This window comes from Stigmatopora nigra, chromosome 20, assembly GCF_051989575.1.
Source record: "Stigmatopora nigra isolate UIUO_SnigA chromosome 20, RoL_Snig_1.1, whole genome shotgun sequence".
Taxonomy (NCBI): Eukaryota; Metazoa; Chordata; class Actinopteri; order Syngnathiformes; family Syngnathidae; genus Stigmatopora; species Stigmatopora nigra.
This window is the reverse complement of record NC_135527.1, coordinates 8311834-8332185: the sequence shown is the minus strand read 5'-3', so window position 1 is coordinate 8332185 and position 20352 is coordinate 8311834. Positions and strand designations below refer to the sequence as shown.

At 39.6% G+C, this 20352-nt stretch overlaps 1 protein-coding gene across 17 annotated transcripts in view; it reads right to left on the bottom strand.

Moving 5' to 3' along the window:
* LOC144213870 (adhesion G protein-coupled receptor L3-like) overlaps window positions 1-20352 on the bottom strand; it is a 101719-nt gene that overhangs the window by 34287 nt on the left and 47080 nt on the right. For all 17 annotated transcript variants that reach the window (XM_077742563.1, XM_077742561.1, XM_077742564.1 and 14 more), the window contains exons 9-11: window positions 16433-16498; window positions 10381-10546; window positions 7280-7493 (exon numbers count right to left, since the gene is read on the bottom strand). In XM_077742563.1, coding sequence (XP_077598689.1) covers window positions 7280-7493; window positions 10381-10435 — 269 coding nt within the window. In that variant the 5' untranslated portion in view covers window positions 10436-10546; window positions 16433-16498. The remainder of the gene's footprint in view (window positions 1-7279; window positions 7494-10380; window positions 10547-16432; window positions 16499-20352) is intronic.

The following is a 20352-nucleotide window of genomic DNA, read 5'->3' as shown; positions in this document are numbered from 1 at the left end:
AACAGTACTTAAATATTAAACAGTACTTAGATATTAAACAGTAATTAGATTTTAAACAGTACTTAAATATTAAACAGTAGATATTAAACTCTCGACCAAAAGACCGGCGACCAAAGGTCCGAGCACCGCAACACGCACACTCCCACATTTCCTTTTGTAGGTTTCTCATGGTTTCAATTGATTAGCGGGCGGCTAATCAATGTTAATTAAAGTGTTGAGGATCTTTTAATTGCGCCGTATGAATCATCGTGTCGGACCCCCGCTCTGACCTTCGTCTGAACGAGAATAAATGCCATTTTGAATGTTGCCAGATAATCATGGGCTGCAAACAAGTATGGATTTGCACCAAATGTGTGTGTAGAAAAATCTTCATTGTTGTTCTTCTTCTTCTTCTATCGACTTAACGTGATGTGAATCCAGTTAACCGCCACCAGAGTGGAAAATAAACAGGCGGCAGGGACAACAACAGTCATAAAACGAACAAATATGTACACAGATCGGCATTTTGGAGTCTGGAGTGTACTGTGTATTCGTTTGGGATTGTAAATGTGAATTAACTGGTGAAACAACTACATTAATAGGAGATATGGTCAATCACATGTCTTGGAACCAATGCTAGCTAGCAGTTTTGTCCATTTGTCCTCTGAAGAGTCCATTTTTTTGGTCCAGGAAATATCGGTGTACTATAACAAACGAGGACAAAATCTTCCATAATTGGGAGCGCGGTAGTACAATTAGTCGACAGCGTTCTGGCGGACCGCTACGGTTAGACCTTTGACGAAATGCGAGGGCGCTCAGACGGCGGCGGCGAATAGCGAGGTCGCGCAATCACAGTTGGTAATAAATTCCCCTTGAGGGATTAAACAACGTCGGATGATTGCGCACTTTAATCCGGAAGCCTTTATCTTGACCTACATGCGCAATCCCCTTTATCGCAACCGCTACGCTAACGGAAGCCGCCAACTCCAATACGCCGGACCCTTTTCCTCCATTACCATAAAAAAACTCGGGATTTCTTTAGGACTAGGATGAGAGTACCGTATTTTCACGACTATAAGGCGCACCCTCAATGAATGACATTTTTTCCATATATAAGGCGCACTGTATTATGAGGCGCACTGTCTATTTTGGAGAAAATGTAAGACTTTTAAGTGCGCCTTATAGTGGTGAAAATACGATAATTGCTATTGATTTCCAGGTATGAAGCACTCACTACTTTATAGTCACCTCTAGAGCCAGCCATTTTGGATATTTTGTATAAAATTTTGCATTGGGGGAGGAGCTATATGATGGAAGATGTTGTAAACTAAGATGGCTGATCTGCATATTTAACAGTATTGTTTCAGTTCAGGCGTTTGTGTTTTTTTAATATCCGACAGTGGTGGTTTTTTGTTTTTCTGTTTTGGTCCATATATAAGGCGCACTGGATTATAATGCGCACCGTCTATTTTGGAGCAAATTTAAGACTTCTAAGTGCGCCTTATAGTCTGTGTCTATGTATTCCCTTACATGAGCGAAATCTGTGCAAAAATCGGGGTTTTTAAAGGTAGTATTTCAACTGATTTTACAGGTAGGAATTTGTCCGATTGACTTGTGACTTTTTGGTGGGTGAAGTTGGCGTGAGAAATTGCATTTCTCCGGGGGGGAAGAAGAAGAAGAAGAAGAAGAAGAAGAAGAAGAAGAAGGAGGAAAGTGACGGACGGGTCAATATCCTGGTTCCTCTGTTGGGAGCCATTACGCTTTTAGTGATGGTCTTGGCCACCCACGGTCTACTTCATTCATTATCTTTCCCAGCTGCACGCCACCGCATCCATCTTCTCTTATTCCACCTGTCTCCTTCTACCACACACACACACACTTTTACACACACACACTTACACACACTGATGTTACACAGAGAAGGAAGTCTTGTGCTACTCGCTGACAGTCAAACCTTAAAAGTGCGCCTCAATTAAAAGGTTGTTCCCGCAGAAGGTTGACATCAGGGAAGGTTTACATCAGGATAGGTTGTCTTTTTTAATACAAATACGTACATATTGTATTTTAACTGTGACCGCGTATTAGCTGTACCCTTAAAATAGCCTTAAAATCGTTGAATTTTATATATTTTTCGTATAAGATGCTTATTAATTCAACTTTTTTAACTCCTTAGTGTTTATCTATTTAATTTTTTTGGAAATAAAAGACCACGTGACGTACATTTTTCGTTTTGTGCGCAGATAAGCTCAACCCTTAAAATAGCGTTAAAATCGTTGTATTTTACAATTTTTCTCATAGAAGATGCTTATTAATTCAACTTTTTTAACTCCCTAGTGTCTATCTGTTTATCTTTTTGGAAAATAAAAGATCACATGACGTACATTGGCTTGCATTATGGCGTTTTGTGCATGTTTAATTTATGCGCAGATAAGCCGTACCCTGAAAATAGCCTTAAAATCATTGAATTTTACATTTTTTCTTGCATAAAACGCTTCATAATTTAACATTTTTACCTCCATAGTTGTATCTTTCCGGAAAATAAATGACAAAATGTCTTCTGTTATTCTTGCATGTCTAATTTATGCGCATATAAGCCGTACCCTCAACAAATAGGGCGTTTTTTTTGCAAGAAATTATAGTATGTCCAGGAATGTCGGCCAATTTGATAAGAACCAACAATTTTAGAAATGTTGAAAAAGTCCACATTATTTTGTTTGTTTTTGTCTGTCTTGTTGTTGTTTTTTGTTAGGTTTTTTTATACTCTCGACAAGCATAATCCTTCTCAGTCGTTGGTACGGATTAGCGGCTTTCATAAGATGTTTGCATCCAGCTTTCCAGTTGAGTACGTCACCAGATAAACCCGCAGAAGTAGAACACGGGCCTCGGGGCTTTGAAATAGGCACAAGTACGAAAATATAGCACTACTATAACTCCACTACAACTAAAATATGCTTTCCAATGACATCTATATCAGTATTACCATATTTTCACGACTATAAGGCGCACTTAACAGTCTTAAATTTGCTCCAAAATAGACAGTGCACCTTATAATCCATTGCGCCTTATATATGGAAAAAAACAGAAAACCAAAAACGATAAACCACCACTGTCGGATATTAAAAAAACACAAACACCTGAACTGAAACAATACTGTTAAATATGCAGATCAGCCATCTTAGTTTACAACATCTTCCATCATATAGCTCCTCCCCCACTGCCCAAAAAATACAAAATATCAACAATGGCTGGCTCTAGAGGTGACTGTAAAGTAGTGAGTACTTCATACCTGGAAGTCAATAGCAATTACCGTATTTTCACCACTATAAGGCGCACTTAAGTCTTCAATTTTCTCCAAATAGACAGTTCACCTTATAATACAGTGCGCCTTATATATGAAAAAAATGTCATTCATTGAGGCTGCGCCTTATAATGTGGTGCGCCTTATAGTCGTGAGAATACGGTAATACGACTACATATATATTTTTAATATATTTATTTGAGAGGCTTGTTTCCTCACCCTCATAATACCGACTATTAGACAAAATAGATTAATGCTTTTAAACCTATTTGAACATAAACCCACCAACTACCAATGACAAACTCGAATGGATACCACATAACCGGACGCCTACCGTAATTGACGACTTTTTGACTGAAAAGGGACGACTCGTATGTAAATGGGGACTCCAGGGAGAGCTAGCCCCGCCCCTTTTAGTCCCGAGGAATGCGCAATAACTTCCCGAATCGATTTGTTTGGCTTATTCACTGGGGGCTGCCCAATCTGGTGATTTACGATTTCCGGGATGAATTTTTCTATTCTTGCCAACAAACTACGCCGTTCCCTATCTGGCTTGCTGACGCTTGATTTATCTTCCAAAGCCAAGAAAGGTCCCTAGGGGGACTAGAACCCCCCCCCCCCCCCCCCAGGCAAGGAGGCCCATTTTAATCTCATTCTGAGGGAGAGGGCATATTTTTCAATAACCGCAGTGATATGAATATTAACATGACACATATTGAAAGGAAAATGCTAATTTTAAATGCCAGGGTGAAGTGAGACGGTGCAGAAAGCGTGGAGCAGGTAAAGGGAAACCCGAAGATAAACCGCCATATTGAAATTATAAGTTTGAAGTGTTTATAGTTTAAAAAATGGACACTTAAGATAATAAGGTATTTAGTTGGCTTATATTGCAAAGGTGGATTATTCTATTTTTTTTGTAGGGAGAATTTATATATTTGCGAGATAGTACGCAAGGGTGTCAGACTCGATTTGATGTGGGCCATTTTAGATATGATATTTAGATTTTTTTGTTTTATAAATGGATTAAAAGAAGTGGATTAAAAGCCTGGAATATTCCATTTTTTATAGATTTAAAACAATGTTTTTTTTTAGTTTTTTTTCTTATTAAAGGAAGATGTCTTTGAATTATTATGTTCTATATTAAAGTGGATAACAGAAAATATTTTTAGATATTTTTAGATTTGACAAAATGATTTTTGAACTAAAAACTGAACAAAATGATTAAAAAATGACACTAATTGATTTAAAAAGGGTGAAAATCAGGAAATTTAACATAAATTTATACTCTTCATTTTAATTTGATCATAAAATAGAAAATCTGCACTCAAATTACTTTCTCGGGCCAAAAAAATGATTAAAAAAATGACAATTAATTATTTAAAACGGGAAAAATAAGGAAATATAATATAAATCGATACTTTTCTTTGAATTTGATTCTAAAACATATCACATAGCACTCATAATTGACTTCCCCGGTCCACAAAAACCTATATGCCGGCCCACATTTAGCCCCCGAGCCACCACTTTGCCACCAGTGGTCACCCAGAAAAAATGACCCATCAAAGACAACCAACCACCATTTTAAATCAAACCAGTAATCCGGACAAATTCTCGTAGGGTGGCCCCCAAAAAAATTGATCACATTGTAAAAAATGGCTACACACGTGAACATCCATTTTGGGTCGGTTGGACTCCATTGGCCCTAAAAAAATCGATAAACGCGCTGTATCATAAAGTCCCACAATCCCTTGCCTTTCGGCGGCCATCCTTCATCTCCGGCCAGGAGTCGGTGGTTCGGCCCGTAGGCCCGGCCGGCAAACGGTCGCCATGGAAACACCCCTCGCCCATCTCGGTGGAGGCCTCGGCGAGCTCGGCGAATCCAGTCGCCGAGCGCCCGGAGCTTAGCTTCGGGGAGGGTGTTAAGCCGCTAATTACGGCGCGGGTACAAAAGGGATGAGGGTGGCTACAATGGCAATCCGCTCTATCTTCAAGAGCCACCAGCCGCAGATCCTTTGCCTTTTGTTTTTCCGTCCAATAAATAGCAAAGGGCTAGAAATAACTCTTGCCGCCTTCTGGTGATCGATGGCGTGCCGTCATGGCAATAATGAAAGTCCGTTTGGGTGAAAGTCAATAAATCAGCCTTATTGGGATTGCTTTTTACAGGGTGGGAGGGGGGGATTTAAGATTAAATATCTTCTCATTAAGTGGCATTATAAAAAATTGTGGAGGGGCCCAAAACAATGACAACAATATCTAAGTACTGTTTAATATCTAAGAACTGTTTAATATCCATGTAGTGTTTAATATCTAAGTACTTTTTAATATCTAAGTAGCGTTTAATATCTAAGTAGCGTTTAATATCCAAGTAGTGTTTAATATGTAAGTACTGTTTAATATCTAAGTACTGTTTAATATCTAAGTACTGTTTAAGATCTAATTACTGTTTAATATCTAAGTAGTGTTTAATATCTAAGTAGTGTTTAATATCTAATTACTGATTAATATCTAAGTAGTGTTTAATATCTAATTACTGTTTAATATCTAAGTAGCCTTTCATATCTAAGTACTGTTGAATATCTAAGTATTGTTTAATATCTAAGTACTCTTTAATATCTAAGTAGTGTTTAATATCTAAGTACTGTTTAATATCTAATTACTGATTAATATCTAAGTAGTGTTTGATATCTAATTACTGATTAATATCTAAGTAGTGTTTGATATCTAAGTACTGTTTAATATCTAAGTACTGTTTAATATCTAAGTACTGTTTAATATCTAAGTATATTTGATCGGAGACCAAAAGGGACCAAGAGGGACCAAAGGGGACCAAAGGTGACCAAAAGGGACCAAAAGGGACCAAAAGGGACAAAAAACCAGCGACCAAACGTCCATTCACGAAAAATACTGTTATTGGATTGCAAAACGTCAGCTTTAAGACCTCCACCACTGTCCCTGACGATGACTTTTTTATAAAAATGTAAAAAAGTCACGACATCCCGCCTCAAACGAATCCAACGACTACTAGATTTTGATTGACGTCCGTCATCGTCGACGGCAACGAAAGATTTGGCGCCCCAGTGTGAAATTCCATCAAGTTTTCAAGGTGACGGCCTCGGCAGGCAATAAGAGCAGGAAGCGGCGGCGGTGGTCTCAGATGAGCCATCTTTGATCTGGGCTTCAAGCCTTTCTCTGGTCTAACGCCACCCGCCCACCAAAGCCCACCCACCAAAGCCCACCCGCCCAGCGCCGCCAATCCTTCCCCGCTATCCTTCAACATCAAAAACATCTGACAGGCACGCTTCATTTTATTTTTTTCCAATTTATTTTCAGCTAGTCTTATTAAATTGTAGCAAGACGAACTAGGAAGCAGCGACTATCACAAAGAAATTCAAAATAAAAGCTCAATTTGGACATTGCCGACCCTTCTACACCAAATTAGGACATCTCGCGCCATCTAGGGCAGATAATGTTAATTCGGAAAGTCTTTTTAGTTCAAAAATCATTTCGTAAAATCTAAAAATAGATTTAAAAAAAGCTAAAATAATATTTTAAATGTATGTCTAATCCACTGGTGTCAAAGAGGCGGCACAGGGGCCGAATCTGGCCCGCCGTATGATTTTTTGTGGCCCGGGAAAGTCGATGAGTGGCAAATTTATATTTTAAAATCAAATTAAAATGAAGAGTATAGATGTGTATTATATTTCCTGATTTTCCCCCTTTTAAATCAATAATTTTCATTTTTTAATCATTTTTTTCTGTGTTTTTAGTTCAAAAATCATTTGGTAAAATCTAAAAATATATTTAAAAAAATCTAAAATAAACATTGATTTAAATCTATAAAAAACGGAATATTCAGGGCTTTTAATCCACTTCTTTTAATCCATTTATGACAAAAAAATCTAAATATTATATCTAAAATGGTCTGAAACCCTTACGATGGAACAAGACCCCACATTTCCGTCTTTAAAGGTGCCTGATTAAAATTAAAAAAGATGCCTTTACCTTTGAGACATGATCTTGTAGGCGTCCGGCAAATAGCATCGAGTATTCTCCATCTGTGCCGGATCGGCATCACAGATCTTGTCATCGGTTCGCCCATAGTTGGCGCTCTCGATCATGATAACGTCAGTACCCGGGCATCGCAGTTCGATGGGGTAGCCTTCACATGACAGTTCCCGACGGACCACCGCCATTGGGATGGGGGCCCGGCTGAAGGCTGTGGAGGGGCGGGGCCAAAAATGGGAAAAACACTTGGTGAAATGTACTTACACAAGGTGTTAGTAGTCATAATACATGATTTAGCAGTTAGTTAGCAATCATAATACCGTATTTTCACGACTATAAGGCGCACCGCATTATAAGGCGCACCCTCAATGAATGACATGTTTTCCATATATAAGGCGCACTGTATTATAAGGCGCACTGTCTATTTTGGAGAAAATTTAAGACTTAAGTGCGCCTTATTGTGGTGAAAATACGGTAATTGCTATTGACTTCCAGGTATGAAGCACTCACTACTTTACAGTCACCTCTAGAGCCAGCCATTTTGGATATTTTGTATAAAATCTTGCAGTGGGGGAGGAGCTATATGATGGAAGATGTTGTAAACTAAGATGGCATCTACATATTTAACAGTATTGTTTCAGTTCAGGCGTTTGTGTTTTTTTAATATCCGACAGTGGTGGTTTTTCGTTTTTGGGTCTGTTTTGGTCCATATATAAGGCGCACTGGATTATAAGGCGCACTGTCTATTTTGGAGAACATTTAAGACTTTTAAGTGCGCGTTATAGTCGTGAAAATACGGAAAATGATTTTTGTTCGGAAATATGAGGTTGAGGAACATTTTTGGGGGGTTTTAAGAGTGTATTTTTAAAGGTTTTGGCCTGGTTTTGGAAGTTTTTGAATGACTTCATCGAGTTAATGGAAAACCACGTAAGACAAAGTCGACAGTTGATTCGAGACGTCAAATATCCAGACGGGGTTCCGCCCATTTGGCGAGTGATTGATAGCTTTCGATTAGACCAATGGGAGCCCTGTCACGCCTACTTTCTGGTTTGTGGTATTATTAAACAAAGTAGCTCATTTGCAAAGAGTACTTTGGGAAAGAGGCTCTTGGAATCGTGCGTGTTTTCACTAATGCGCAAGGGATTATTTATCTCCCAGTGAGAAACGGGTTCGGGCAAATTGTTCTCCAAGTAAATGATGTTTACATTTGGCTTCAGGCAAAAAAATTGATTCTGAAAATGAGTTGGCGACCGAGGTGTCAAAAAACGCTGCGTGCCGGAACGGTCTACGGAGTAATTAGCGGATTCGTTTATCGTTAAAGTTTTCCAGTCAAAAAAATGAATGATTTTAGTCAAAACCAAACTAGGATGAGTTCAAATTAAAGATGGATGTTTACACTTTAATTCTGATTCAGAAAATAAACAGAAAATGTGTTTTAAATAGAGAAATCCTTCATATAGATCTATTTCCAGTTTTGTACGTAATATTTTTGTACTACAAGTCATAGTATTGATATCCCAAATAAGATTTTGAACATTTTTATCCATATTTCAAAGCAAGATGAATACATATTGTAGCACAACAGCCCTAAATCGTTATATTAGCGTTCCGCTTTCGGAGAGCAGTAATATCTGATGTTGAAAAAATGGATTTTACCGCAAATATACGAGAAAATCAAAGATTTCCTGATACAGATATTTTATCTGCCTTTTAAGTACCGTGACTGGACACAGGGGGGGCCATTCGAGGGGTGCGGGGGGTGCTGGGGGTGCGCTTTACAGATTTTCCCATCGATTTGATGATGTTGCTTTCCAGGATAAAAACCATTCACATCACAAATTGGGTAAGATGCGGTAAACAACAAATACCCGACCCCCTCGGCCCCCCACCCGCATTTTCTACCGAGCCTCGCCGCCACTTGACCCCACCGTCAATACCTGTCCTCATTAAACAAGACCGGGGTTCGATACCCGGCGTCAGGGAGCGATGGAAACGGCATCGCTCAGCGTTTTTTTTTTCCCGCGTCGAGATGCTAATTCATTTATCCCCGAAGATATATACGCCAGGCGCCTATAAAACACGCAGGTGTTTAACCCCGCCCCGCCACCTACCACGTAGCTGTCAATCATCTTGCGAGGCCTCTGACTTGTGACAGCAATTTGGCGATGTAACGCGGGTGACAACAAGCGCCACAGGAGGGGGTGCCGGGCCATTTTTCCAACGCTTCTAATATCGGTATTGATTTCGCATCCATTATAGAAGGGCATAAAAGCGGGAGGGATTTGTAAGTGCCTTGCCAAATGGAGCTGTTATTGGTAAGTGGGATTTTAATGTACAAGACTGTATTTCCTCACATTTCTGTTTCGTTTTACGCTACTCGGTTTATCTCGGGGAAAAAGTAGCGGGTTGTCAAGGTCATACGGTATTTCGGGAGCGGGGAAAACCGGCGCGGCGTTTTGCCGTGCGTACACCACAGCTCGGGGGAGTCGTGGCTCGTCACAACACGAGACCACGCGGCTCGGCGGGGATAAATCATTTGTTTAATGAATGGAGCCAATTAGGCAAATCCAAGCACGCTTTTCAGCGGATGGAAGGCAGAATTAAGTGGATTGCCGAGCGTCAACTCGAAATTTAGATGGGTAAACAAGTGCTGGTTGCCGTGGCGACCTCTCATCCCTTGTAGGAGCCCATAGAAATGAGTCTCCTGGCCTATTTTGAATGGGAGGGCGAGTTAGCCGCTAGCTACGCCATTCTACGAGCCGAGCAGAATGCCAAATCCATCGTGGAGCTTTTCACATGCGGGAGGAGGACATGATTAATGTTCTCGCTGTTTGCCGCATTGATTTCTCTATTGTTATTCACCGTGACCAAAAACAATGGCGGAAACAGCGGGATTAAATTAATACGCCGCAAGTCCCAACTCCGACCCTTCACCTCGCGCAAAGGTACACTTCTACGGACATTTAAAAGTAGGTTAGCCTTCTCTGGGGTGTGATAGACCTCTCAGGAGAAGCTCCTTCACCCTCGTCGGACACTCAAAGACAAACGGTCAAATTTCTATGGTTTCTTGGCAGTAAGTGATGGAGTTTTGTACATACCCATAGTCGCTGGAGCCACCAGGCTGGCGAGGACGAGCAGGTGCATAGTCCACATGGCCTCCCCTTCTGAGCAGCGCCCCCTGCTTGCCTCAAGTTCAGCACTCAGGCCTTCAGGTTGCAAGTTTGCAGGACTTTCTGGCCACTGGAACCTGATTTCCCGAGCCTCCTAAAGGGGTAAAGAGGGAGAAACAGTGTCAGTACATCTGTAAATTTACTGTAGTTCAACTTTCTAAGGGGTAAAAAGCAAGAAACTGTCAGTACATCTGTAGTTTTACTGTAGTACAACTTTCTAAGGGGTAAAAAGTGAGTAACAGTGTCAGTACACCTGTAGTTTTACTGTAGTTCCACTTTCTAGGGGTAAAAAGCAGGAAACAGTGTCAGTTCGTCTGTAGTTTTACTGTAGTTCAACTTTCTAGGGGGTAAAAAGCAAGAAACAGTGTCAGTTCGTCTGTAGTTTTACTGTAGTTGCACTTTCTGAGGGTTAAAGAGTAAGAAACAGTGTCAGTTCGTCGTAGTTTTACTGTAGTTCCACTTTCTGAGGGTTAAAGAGTAAGAAACAGTGTCAGCCCGTTTGTAGTTTTACTGTAATTCAACTTTCTAAGGGTAAAAAGCAAGAAACAGTGTCAGTACACCTGCAGTTTTACTGTAGTTCAACTAAAACGACCCCGGTTTATTGTTTTTCCGATTCGCCATCCGATTGGTACGGTATGATCTTCCATGATTAGGCATTCTCTGATCCACAAGTCAACCTAATCTGCTCCTAAATCCCAATCCCCGCAAAGCGATGCCTACACCCACTCAATCCCACTGTATTAAATATAGCCCGATACAGCTTCAGCACCCCCCTTTTGCTCTACATACCAGAACCATGTTGGGGCATTGATTGCACTGGCGTGTAACTGCTTTATAATCCTAATCCCGATGATTCCTAAATCCCAGATTTATGTTATAGTGGTTGATGTTAGAGATAATAAAAGGGTTTATAAAGGAGGGCGGCTAGCACGAATCCGGGGGAATGTTATAGTGTTTGTGAGTGGGATTGTATTTCAGGGGGTAGGTTTAAGGGATTAGGATTGAGGGGTCACAGTTTTAGGATTGGTTTTTAGGCCATATGGAAGAGAAATGCAGTAAAAGGGGAATAAAACTGGCATATTTTCTATGTTTAGGGTTCTGTGTTTGTATTTTGAAATGTTAACGAGGCACTAAAGTCAAGATAATAATCCCGCTACACCAACTTGTCTCTTATTCCAGAAAGAACCGGCTGTGATCCATCATGGCGCTGAAGTTTCAAGGTTACTTCTGAGAGGGTTTGGAGATAACTCCCTCAGATACTACGGGCCAATATTTAGCAAGTCTAGCCATGGTTGTTCTTATAGCACACCCTCAAGGAGACTAACTACCTTATCACCTGTTTACATGTTTTTTGCCAGCCACGTTTTCGTCTTTTCGAATAAAAAAATACATGTTTACTTGGTTAATTACTGCAAAACAGGGTCAAAGTAGCTCCAGAGGTACTTAGATGGAACAGAACCTTTGAAACTTGAGTAGTACTAGCAAATCCAGATCATAAAACTCTCCCTTAAGGGTTGTTGGGGACTTTGATTAAGCATGATACTGGATCAGGCTAAATTTGTCAGTTTACACCAATTTAGTTCAAACCGACATATTTCAACCTTAAAAGTGCCTGATGGAATGTGATCCTCACCTGTATATTTGCTGCCAACCCTCCTAGTTCAAATAAATTGGCCTTTCTCTCAAATAGAATATCAAAAGGACCAGTATGCTAACTAGATCCTTATCATTATCTGATGGGGACACTTACTGAGAACCATCCACACCCTGTGAACATATTGTCATGAAGCAGGATCGCATTCCACTGCCAGATGTCCCTCTCTCTCTCTTTCCTAGTCGGATGCAAATAACATACCATATTTTCACGACTATAAGGCGCACTTAAAAGTCTTACATTTTCTCCCAAATAGACAGTGCGCCTTATAATACAGTGCGCCTTATATATGGAAAAAGACAGAACACGAAAAACCACCTCTGTCGGATATTAAAAAACACAAACGCCTGAACTGAATACTCAATACTGTTAAATATACAGATGCCATCTTAGTTTACAACATCTTCCATCATATAGCTCCTCCCCCACATACCAAAAAATCCAAAACATCAACAATGGATGGCTCTAGAGGTGAATGTAAATTAGTAAGTGCTTCATAACCTGGAAATCAATAGCAATTACCGTATTTTCACCACTATAAGGCGCACTTAAAAGTCTTAAATTGTCTCCAAAATAGACAGTGCGCCTTATAATCCAGTGCGCCTTATATATGGAAAAAATGTCATTCATTGAGGGTGCGCCTTATAATACAGTGCGCCTTATAGTCGTGAAAATACGGTACACCATAAATATTCATCAGCTGAAGAGCTCTTGCTAGTTTTGTACTATTTCTACTATAAATCTGTACAATAACCCTAAGAACGCATGAAAATATTTTTTAGGTTTTTGAGTTGACAGTAATAGAAAGCTAAAAATCAAACCCCCGCACATTTGCCGCCGCATCCACTGGCACAATTGGCTCCCCGCAAGGGACCCCGACGTCTTTGGCCACTGACAGGAAGATAATAGTGCTAACTTTAGCCTACGCGACTGGTCCTTGCCGTGATGGGCTTCTGGAGTGTGACTGATGGCTGGGCTTAAGTAATGGGAACGCTACTCGCGCACCCCCGCCGATCTTTCTCCTCGACTCAACCTGATCCGCCAAGGGAAATGACACGTCTCAAATGACAAGATGCGCAGCGGGGCGGATCTCGCCGCCGTTCAAATCGAGGTGGAAGCAGTGACTACGGCGCCCTGGAAGACTGTGCTACAACGTTTGGGGATTTTGGTGTGGACGGAGTGGTTTTTACATGGATTTTGAACCTTTTCAAGTCTCTGAAATACGCTTGATTTGACCTTTGCGTTTAGAGTCAGGCGCTAAACGTCCATTTGAGTCGACACTTCAATATCTAAGAGAGAGAGTTTAATATATAAGTACTGTTGAAAACAGTAGATATTTAGATATTAAACTCTCACGTGAATATAATTTTGAGAGCTGGTTTACACAGTACTTGGATATTAATCAGTACTTAGATATTAACTCTCTCACTTAGATATTAAACAGTACTTTGATGTTAAACAGTACTTACATAATAAACAGTACTTAGATATTAAACTCTCTTAGATATTAAACAGTGCTTAGATATTAGACAGTACTTGGATATTAAACACTACTTAGATATTAAACAGTACTTAAATATTAAACTCTCTTAGATATAAAACAGTACTTACATATTAAACAGTACTGAGATATTAAACAGTACTTACATATTAAACAGCACTTACTTATTAAACAGTACTTACATATTAAACTCTCTTAGATATTAAACAGTACTTACATATTAAACAGTACTGAGATATTAAACAGTACAAAGATATTAAAAAGTACTGAGATATTAAACAGTGCAAAGATATTAAAAAGTACTGAGATATTAAACAGTATTTAGATATTATACACTACTTAGATATTAAACACTACTTAGATATTACACTTATCTCTTAGATATTAAATCGCAAAAGTCGGACCTTGCCTTCAATTTAGTTCTCCGGGACCATTTCAGGACCAAAAGATAAAAACCCCATCATTTTGAGGGAATCTACCAATTATTTGAACCCCAAATTTAACTCATCTAAACGTTTTACTTCTTGTCCAAATCACCTTTTTGCCCCGAGACTGCAAAACAAACCAATCATTCAATTTCCTTCCTGGATGCTAAGCCTCCCCCTGAGAAACTTCACAAAGATAATCATCTTTAATGGAGGGCGAAATGTTTGTTTTTTTTTTCCTCGCTATGCCACGGGGAAGGAAGACCGCCGTCGCTACACTGGGGGTCTGCTGCCGAACTCGCGCGACTAGCGAATGGAGTTTGATTGGTCTGGGCAAACATCCTCACGGGGTTCGTCTCTGAACAAAGAGAGCAATTGTGGAGGCAAATGTTCTCAAGGCTACGAGTGGAGAGAGAGAGAGAGAGAGAGAGAGAGAGAGAGAGAGAAAGAGAGAGAGAGAGAGAATAAGAAAAAAAAATGAAAAAATCTAAAGAAAGAAGGACAGAATTTTACCGAGACCTCAAACAGCCCAGAGTGTGAGTACTTCAATGGGAGAGTATAAGCAAAAATATGCTGTTTTTATGTATTTATTTTCATTTGAGAGGATAAATACGCCTATTGAACGCAAGGTAGGGGAGGTCAGACGTGGTTTTTGTTCGGGTATTTATTTAAATGCGATTATATACAATGTATTTTTATCATTTTTATCAATTTCGGACATGAAATGATTACTCGTCCTGCCGTCTTCACCCGGATAAATTGTCTAAAAACAAGTCTCCAAATTGATGCCGCTCGGGTCGCCGTTCCCCCCCCCTGCCGGCTGCGACCCATCACTCATTTTCCAATCTCGTTCCGAGAGCATTTGTCACGCCGGATGGCGCCGTTCAACTTTGGAGACGGCAAGACTTTTAGCGGGATGGGCTTTAATTCATCCTTTAATGAGACCAATCATTATTCCCACGGGGCGCCTCTCACCAAACTATCCTTCCAGGTTAGTCTCCGCCCCCTTGCTAAGCCCATCCCCATCCACAGAAGCCAAAAAGCTAACAGACATGTTGTTTTTTTTAAAGGGAAAACTTCTCTATTGGCCCAAGTTGACCTGGAAGAAAACACAGAGTAATTTTGACTCGAATTTCAAGGGCTTGGTTGTCCTTTCTTTAAAATGGGAAACGAGAGGATTGTTAAGTATTGTCTCTCGCCGCTATCGGATAGGTCGGACTTTGTGCGACCGAGCTGAAATGGCTCAAGGTGATGATTAAAAGCCAGATTTACGTCGGTCCGTTTGTAGCAGACACCTAAATGCTTCGGGAGATGTTTTATGTGACTTTCCAGTCATAAAGTGCTGTTTGAGTACCCCAAAGTTGACTCCAATTCATTCGGTGAGGTCGTCAACGGGGTTTTTAGAGGAATATTAGATCATAGGATTATAAAGTAGACACAAAAGATACTCAAATTTTCAATATTGCTCTATAACCAATACCCTAACCAACACAACTTCTAATCAGTACTACTACAACTCCAACTATTGGATCTACAGCACAATCACTACTACTACTACGACTACTACGACTACTACGACTACTATGACTACTATGACTACTACGACTACTACGACTACTACGACTACTACGACTACGACTACGACTACTACTACGACTACTACTACTACGACTACTACTACTACGACTACTACTACTACGACTACTATGACTACGACTACTACTACTACGACTACTACTACTACGACTACTACTACGACTACTACTACAACTATGACTACTACTACTACTGTGCCTTATAATCCAGTGCGACTTATATATGAAACAAATGGTAAGATAAGAACATTTAGCATAGTGTAGATCAGGGGTGGGCAAACTTTTGGGCCCGGGGGAGGGGCCACATTGACTTTAAAAATGTGACAGATGGGCGGGGTCAGCCACAAGATACGATACATATAAAAAAGTGCATCCGTTAACAGTACATATGAAATATAAAGAGAAATAAAGGACCAAAGTATTAAGATACTCATCACTCATCATTAAAATAAGAAGTATAGAGTAAATTAAGTAAATGAATGTATTAAGAAATATTAAAATGTCATTAAAAAAAGATAGAGGGGCTATAAAACACCAAAAACAAATAGAGTGGACAGAGGTACTGCCACTGGCTTCCATATGATGGCGCCATCTTGGAAAATACAAAAATAAAACAAAATATATTTTTTTTTAAATTATTTCGACAACTTCAGTGGGCCCTATGAAAACACCTTTAGAGCCGGATGTGGCCCGCAGGCCGTAGTTTGCCCACCCCTGGCTTAGTCGGTCTACTTTAAGAAGACAATCCATGTACAGTTTTCAAGGGTTGACGACATAGATTTGCCATTCAAATGGAATCGCTTACCTTATTTGCCAACGCCCGGCCAGACAGGTGTCGTCCAATCAGGTGGCTCCCGGCATTCTCTTGATCCTAGAGGGAGGGGGATAGAGAAGAATGAAGCACGCCATTTGATCCGACAGCCACGGGAACATCATAAGCGCCGAGCCTTGAAAGGCCCTAATGGCCATTTGCATTGGGAATTTCTTCTGGGTTTTTCTTATTATACCACAGAAATGTTAGCGCTATTTGAAGACTTTTCCCATGTCGGCTAGACAAAGAATCAATGGATCGATGGAGGATTTTTTTTTTGCCAAATCATCTGCCAATCTTGCGTATTGTAGAATAGCGCGTTTGATTGATGGATGCAAATGCATTCTGGGAATGGCGGCATGAATACAAAGAAGACAAATCCTGACATTAAAATGCCGACACTGCCTATTCATGCTAAGGACCTTCATATATGCTATGCTAATGTGAAGTTGGGCTGCTTGGACGTTTGGTGGCCGGTCAATTGGTGACAGAGAGTTTACTGTTGGAACCAGCTCTCAAAATTATATTATATTCATGAGATAGAGTTTAATTTGTAAGTAGTGTTTAATATCTAAGTAGTGTTTAATATCTAAGTACTGTTTAATATCGAAGTACTGTTTAATATCTAAGTGCTGTTGAAATATAATTTTAAGAGCTGGTTTGAACAGTACTTAGATATTAAACACTACTTAGATATTAAACAGTACTTGGATATTAAACAGTAATTAGATATTAAACAGCACTTAGATATTAAATACTACTTAGATATTAGATACTACTTAGATATTAGATACTACTTAGATATTAGATACTACTTAGATATTAAACACTACTTAGACAATAAACACTACTTACATATTAAACAGTACTTACATATTAAACAGTACTTGGGTATTAAACACTACTTGCATATTAAACACTACTTAAATATTAAACAGTACTTGGATATTAAACAGTACTTGGATATTAAACAGTACTTGGATATTAAACACTACTTGGATATTAAACACTACTTGGATATTAAACACTACTTAGATATGAAACACTACTTGCATATTAAACACTACTTGCATATTAAACACTACTTAGATATTAAACACTACTTACATATTACACTTCTCTCTTAGATATTAAACTCCCTCTCTTAGATATTAAACTCTCTCCCTTGAATCTAATTTTGAGAGCCGGTTTCGAGATACCGGGGTTGAGCAATGTGGACGTCTGCTCTTCAGCGCGTTAGCTGGAAGCCGTCGAATTCCCGGCGAGAACCGGAAGTCAGACAGATGGCACACGCCGCAAATTAGTTCTCCGCCAAAACCCTCTCCATCAATCTCGCTCCACTTGGAACGAATCTATCGTCTGTCTTTAACTGAGCGATTCGCAGTAGTCGCCGCCATCGCCGCCGCCTTCCCGCTTCGAACCGATTGGACGTCAAGGCGTTCCAGTCGACTGTCTACGCGGAAATAAAGCGGGTACGACTACAAGAAAAGCAGAATAATCCCGCCTGTCATCGGGGCGGCATACCGATGGGGGGGGGGGGGGGGTTTACAAGCTTGAATGAGCGCAGCCATGTGTTCAATCCGCAGAATGTGTACACAGCCATCGCACAAAAGACGCCAACGATGACTAAATGTTTGCGTGGAGCAAATCGCGCGTGCCGTGCGCGTTGCGACACCCGCATTCCGGGAAAAAGGCGCTTTTCCGCCAGGGAATTAGCCAGATTCAGTTGAATGAACAAGACACAGACGCTAGTAACCCGGGACCGAATAGAAGGCTTATCTGCGCTTAGGTGGCACAATGGAGGCCCGATAAGCTCCGCGGAAAGAGTGATGGTGGAGTGATGGCGGAGTCAGACCGAGAACTCCCCGAGTCTAGATGGAGTGCGCTCGGTTAAACATTGATTTCAGACTTGCGGGGGGTTTTGTTATTAGGACAAAAGACGTAGGGGGGAATTAGCACTAACTGTTGAGGAGGTCTGGTTGATAAGTGGATGTAATAGACAGTTAAAGTGGCGGCTCGGGGGCTGAATTTGGCCCGCTATATCATTTGGTGTGGCCCGGGAAAGTTAATTGTGAGTGGAGATGTTGTGTTTTAGGATAAAATTAAAATGGAGGGTATAGATGTAGATTAAATGTCATGATTTTTTCCATTTTAAATGAATAATTGTCATTTTTTAATTATTTTTTCTGTATTTTTAGTTCAAAATCATTATGTCAAATATATAAGAATAGTTGAAATACCACAGGTGTCAAAGTGGCGGCCCAGGGGCCAAATCTGGCCCGCCACATCATTTTGTGTCATTTTTTGATCGATTTTTTTGTTGTTTTTAGTGCAAAAAAAATCTAAAAAATCTAAAAATATATACAAAAAAATCTACAATAAATATTGTTTAAGATCTATAAAAAGTGAATATTCAGAGCTTTTAATCCAGTTCTTTTAATCCATTTATAACAAAAAAATCTAAATATTATATTGAGTTTACGTTAAAGCGGCCATTTTTTTGTTTTTAGAAGGCCAACAAATTTGCGAAAATTAATAAAATATGTCTATTTCTATATTTAAGGACTTAGAGCTTAAATAGAGAGAATACGAGTTCTGCATGTTTTAACTTTGTGGATCATTTAACATTTGTAAAACTTGACAAGTGACTAATTGGATTTTTCAAACGTACCCTCATCAATTTGTCCTATTTTCTTGACAATAAATACAATTAAACATATATCAAAATATAGTTAAAGTAAAACAACAACTCAAGGACACAAAATGTCCCGTTATTTTGCATTACATAGCAATTAAATCCTTCCTAAATGTCAAGTTTATTTAATTTCTTCTGCTCCGCTTTCCATCAAATTGAATTGCGCGTCTACAACCATCATTTAAATGCGAATAAATAAGATTTCCACCCTCATTCTTCCACTAACAATACCGTTATTGTAGCCTGTAATGGAGCATCTGTGACTGAGGCTAATGACTACGAGCTAAAGTAGCGAGATCGAGCTCACGTTTGATTGAGGACGGATCATTTGTGCCTCTACTTTGAAGTTTTACTTAAGCACCCCAATTGTAGAGAAATTCTAAAGAAGAAAAATCTATTCTATTCTTCAATCGAGAGCCAAACGAGAGCCAATCAAATTCCCTTCCAGTTAAAGCCAGCTTTGATTGAGTTCGCGTATTTCTTTAAATACGTCTTGAAAGGGGGCGGGGCAAAAGAAAGTCCACAGTGCATATTTCTAGTGAAAGGCAAAGTGTTAAGTTAGGCTACTCTGCGAGATGTTGATCATGGAGCCGCTTCGCTCTATATATTGATTAAACCATCCATCACTTAAAGGCTACAAGACATTATTTCTAATTAAAAAGTAAGTCATAAATTGCGCCCTTTATTGCCAAGCTGGGCTTGTAAATAAAATTCAGGGAGGGGGGGAAAGGGGGGTGGGCCGGAGTGGGGACTAGCAAAAATAACAATAACTAAACAAAGGGGCGGTTTGTTTGAAATAAACGGAAGAAAATATGTTTTTTTTGCGAGTTGGAATTAGAAGCCTTTAGTGAAGAGGTAGTTGACGTAGACTTGAAAAAATGGGGGTAAAAGTGAGTACTTTAGAACAAGGGTGTCGGATTTAGGTTGATTGGCGGGCTGCTTTAAAGTTAGCCATTTTAGATATAATATTTATATTTTTTTTGTATAAATGGATTAAAAGAAGTGGATAAGAAGCCCTGAATATTCAGTTTTTTATAGATCTAAAACAATGTATATTTTAGATTTTTTTTGTATATATTTTTAGATTTTTTAAAAAAAAATTGTACCAAAAACAACGAAAAAACGGAATAAAAACTGCAATTATTGATTTAAAAAGGGAAAATCAGGAAATTTAATATACATCTATACTCTTCATTTGAATTTGATTCTAAAACACATG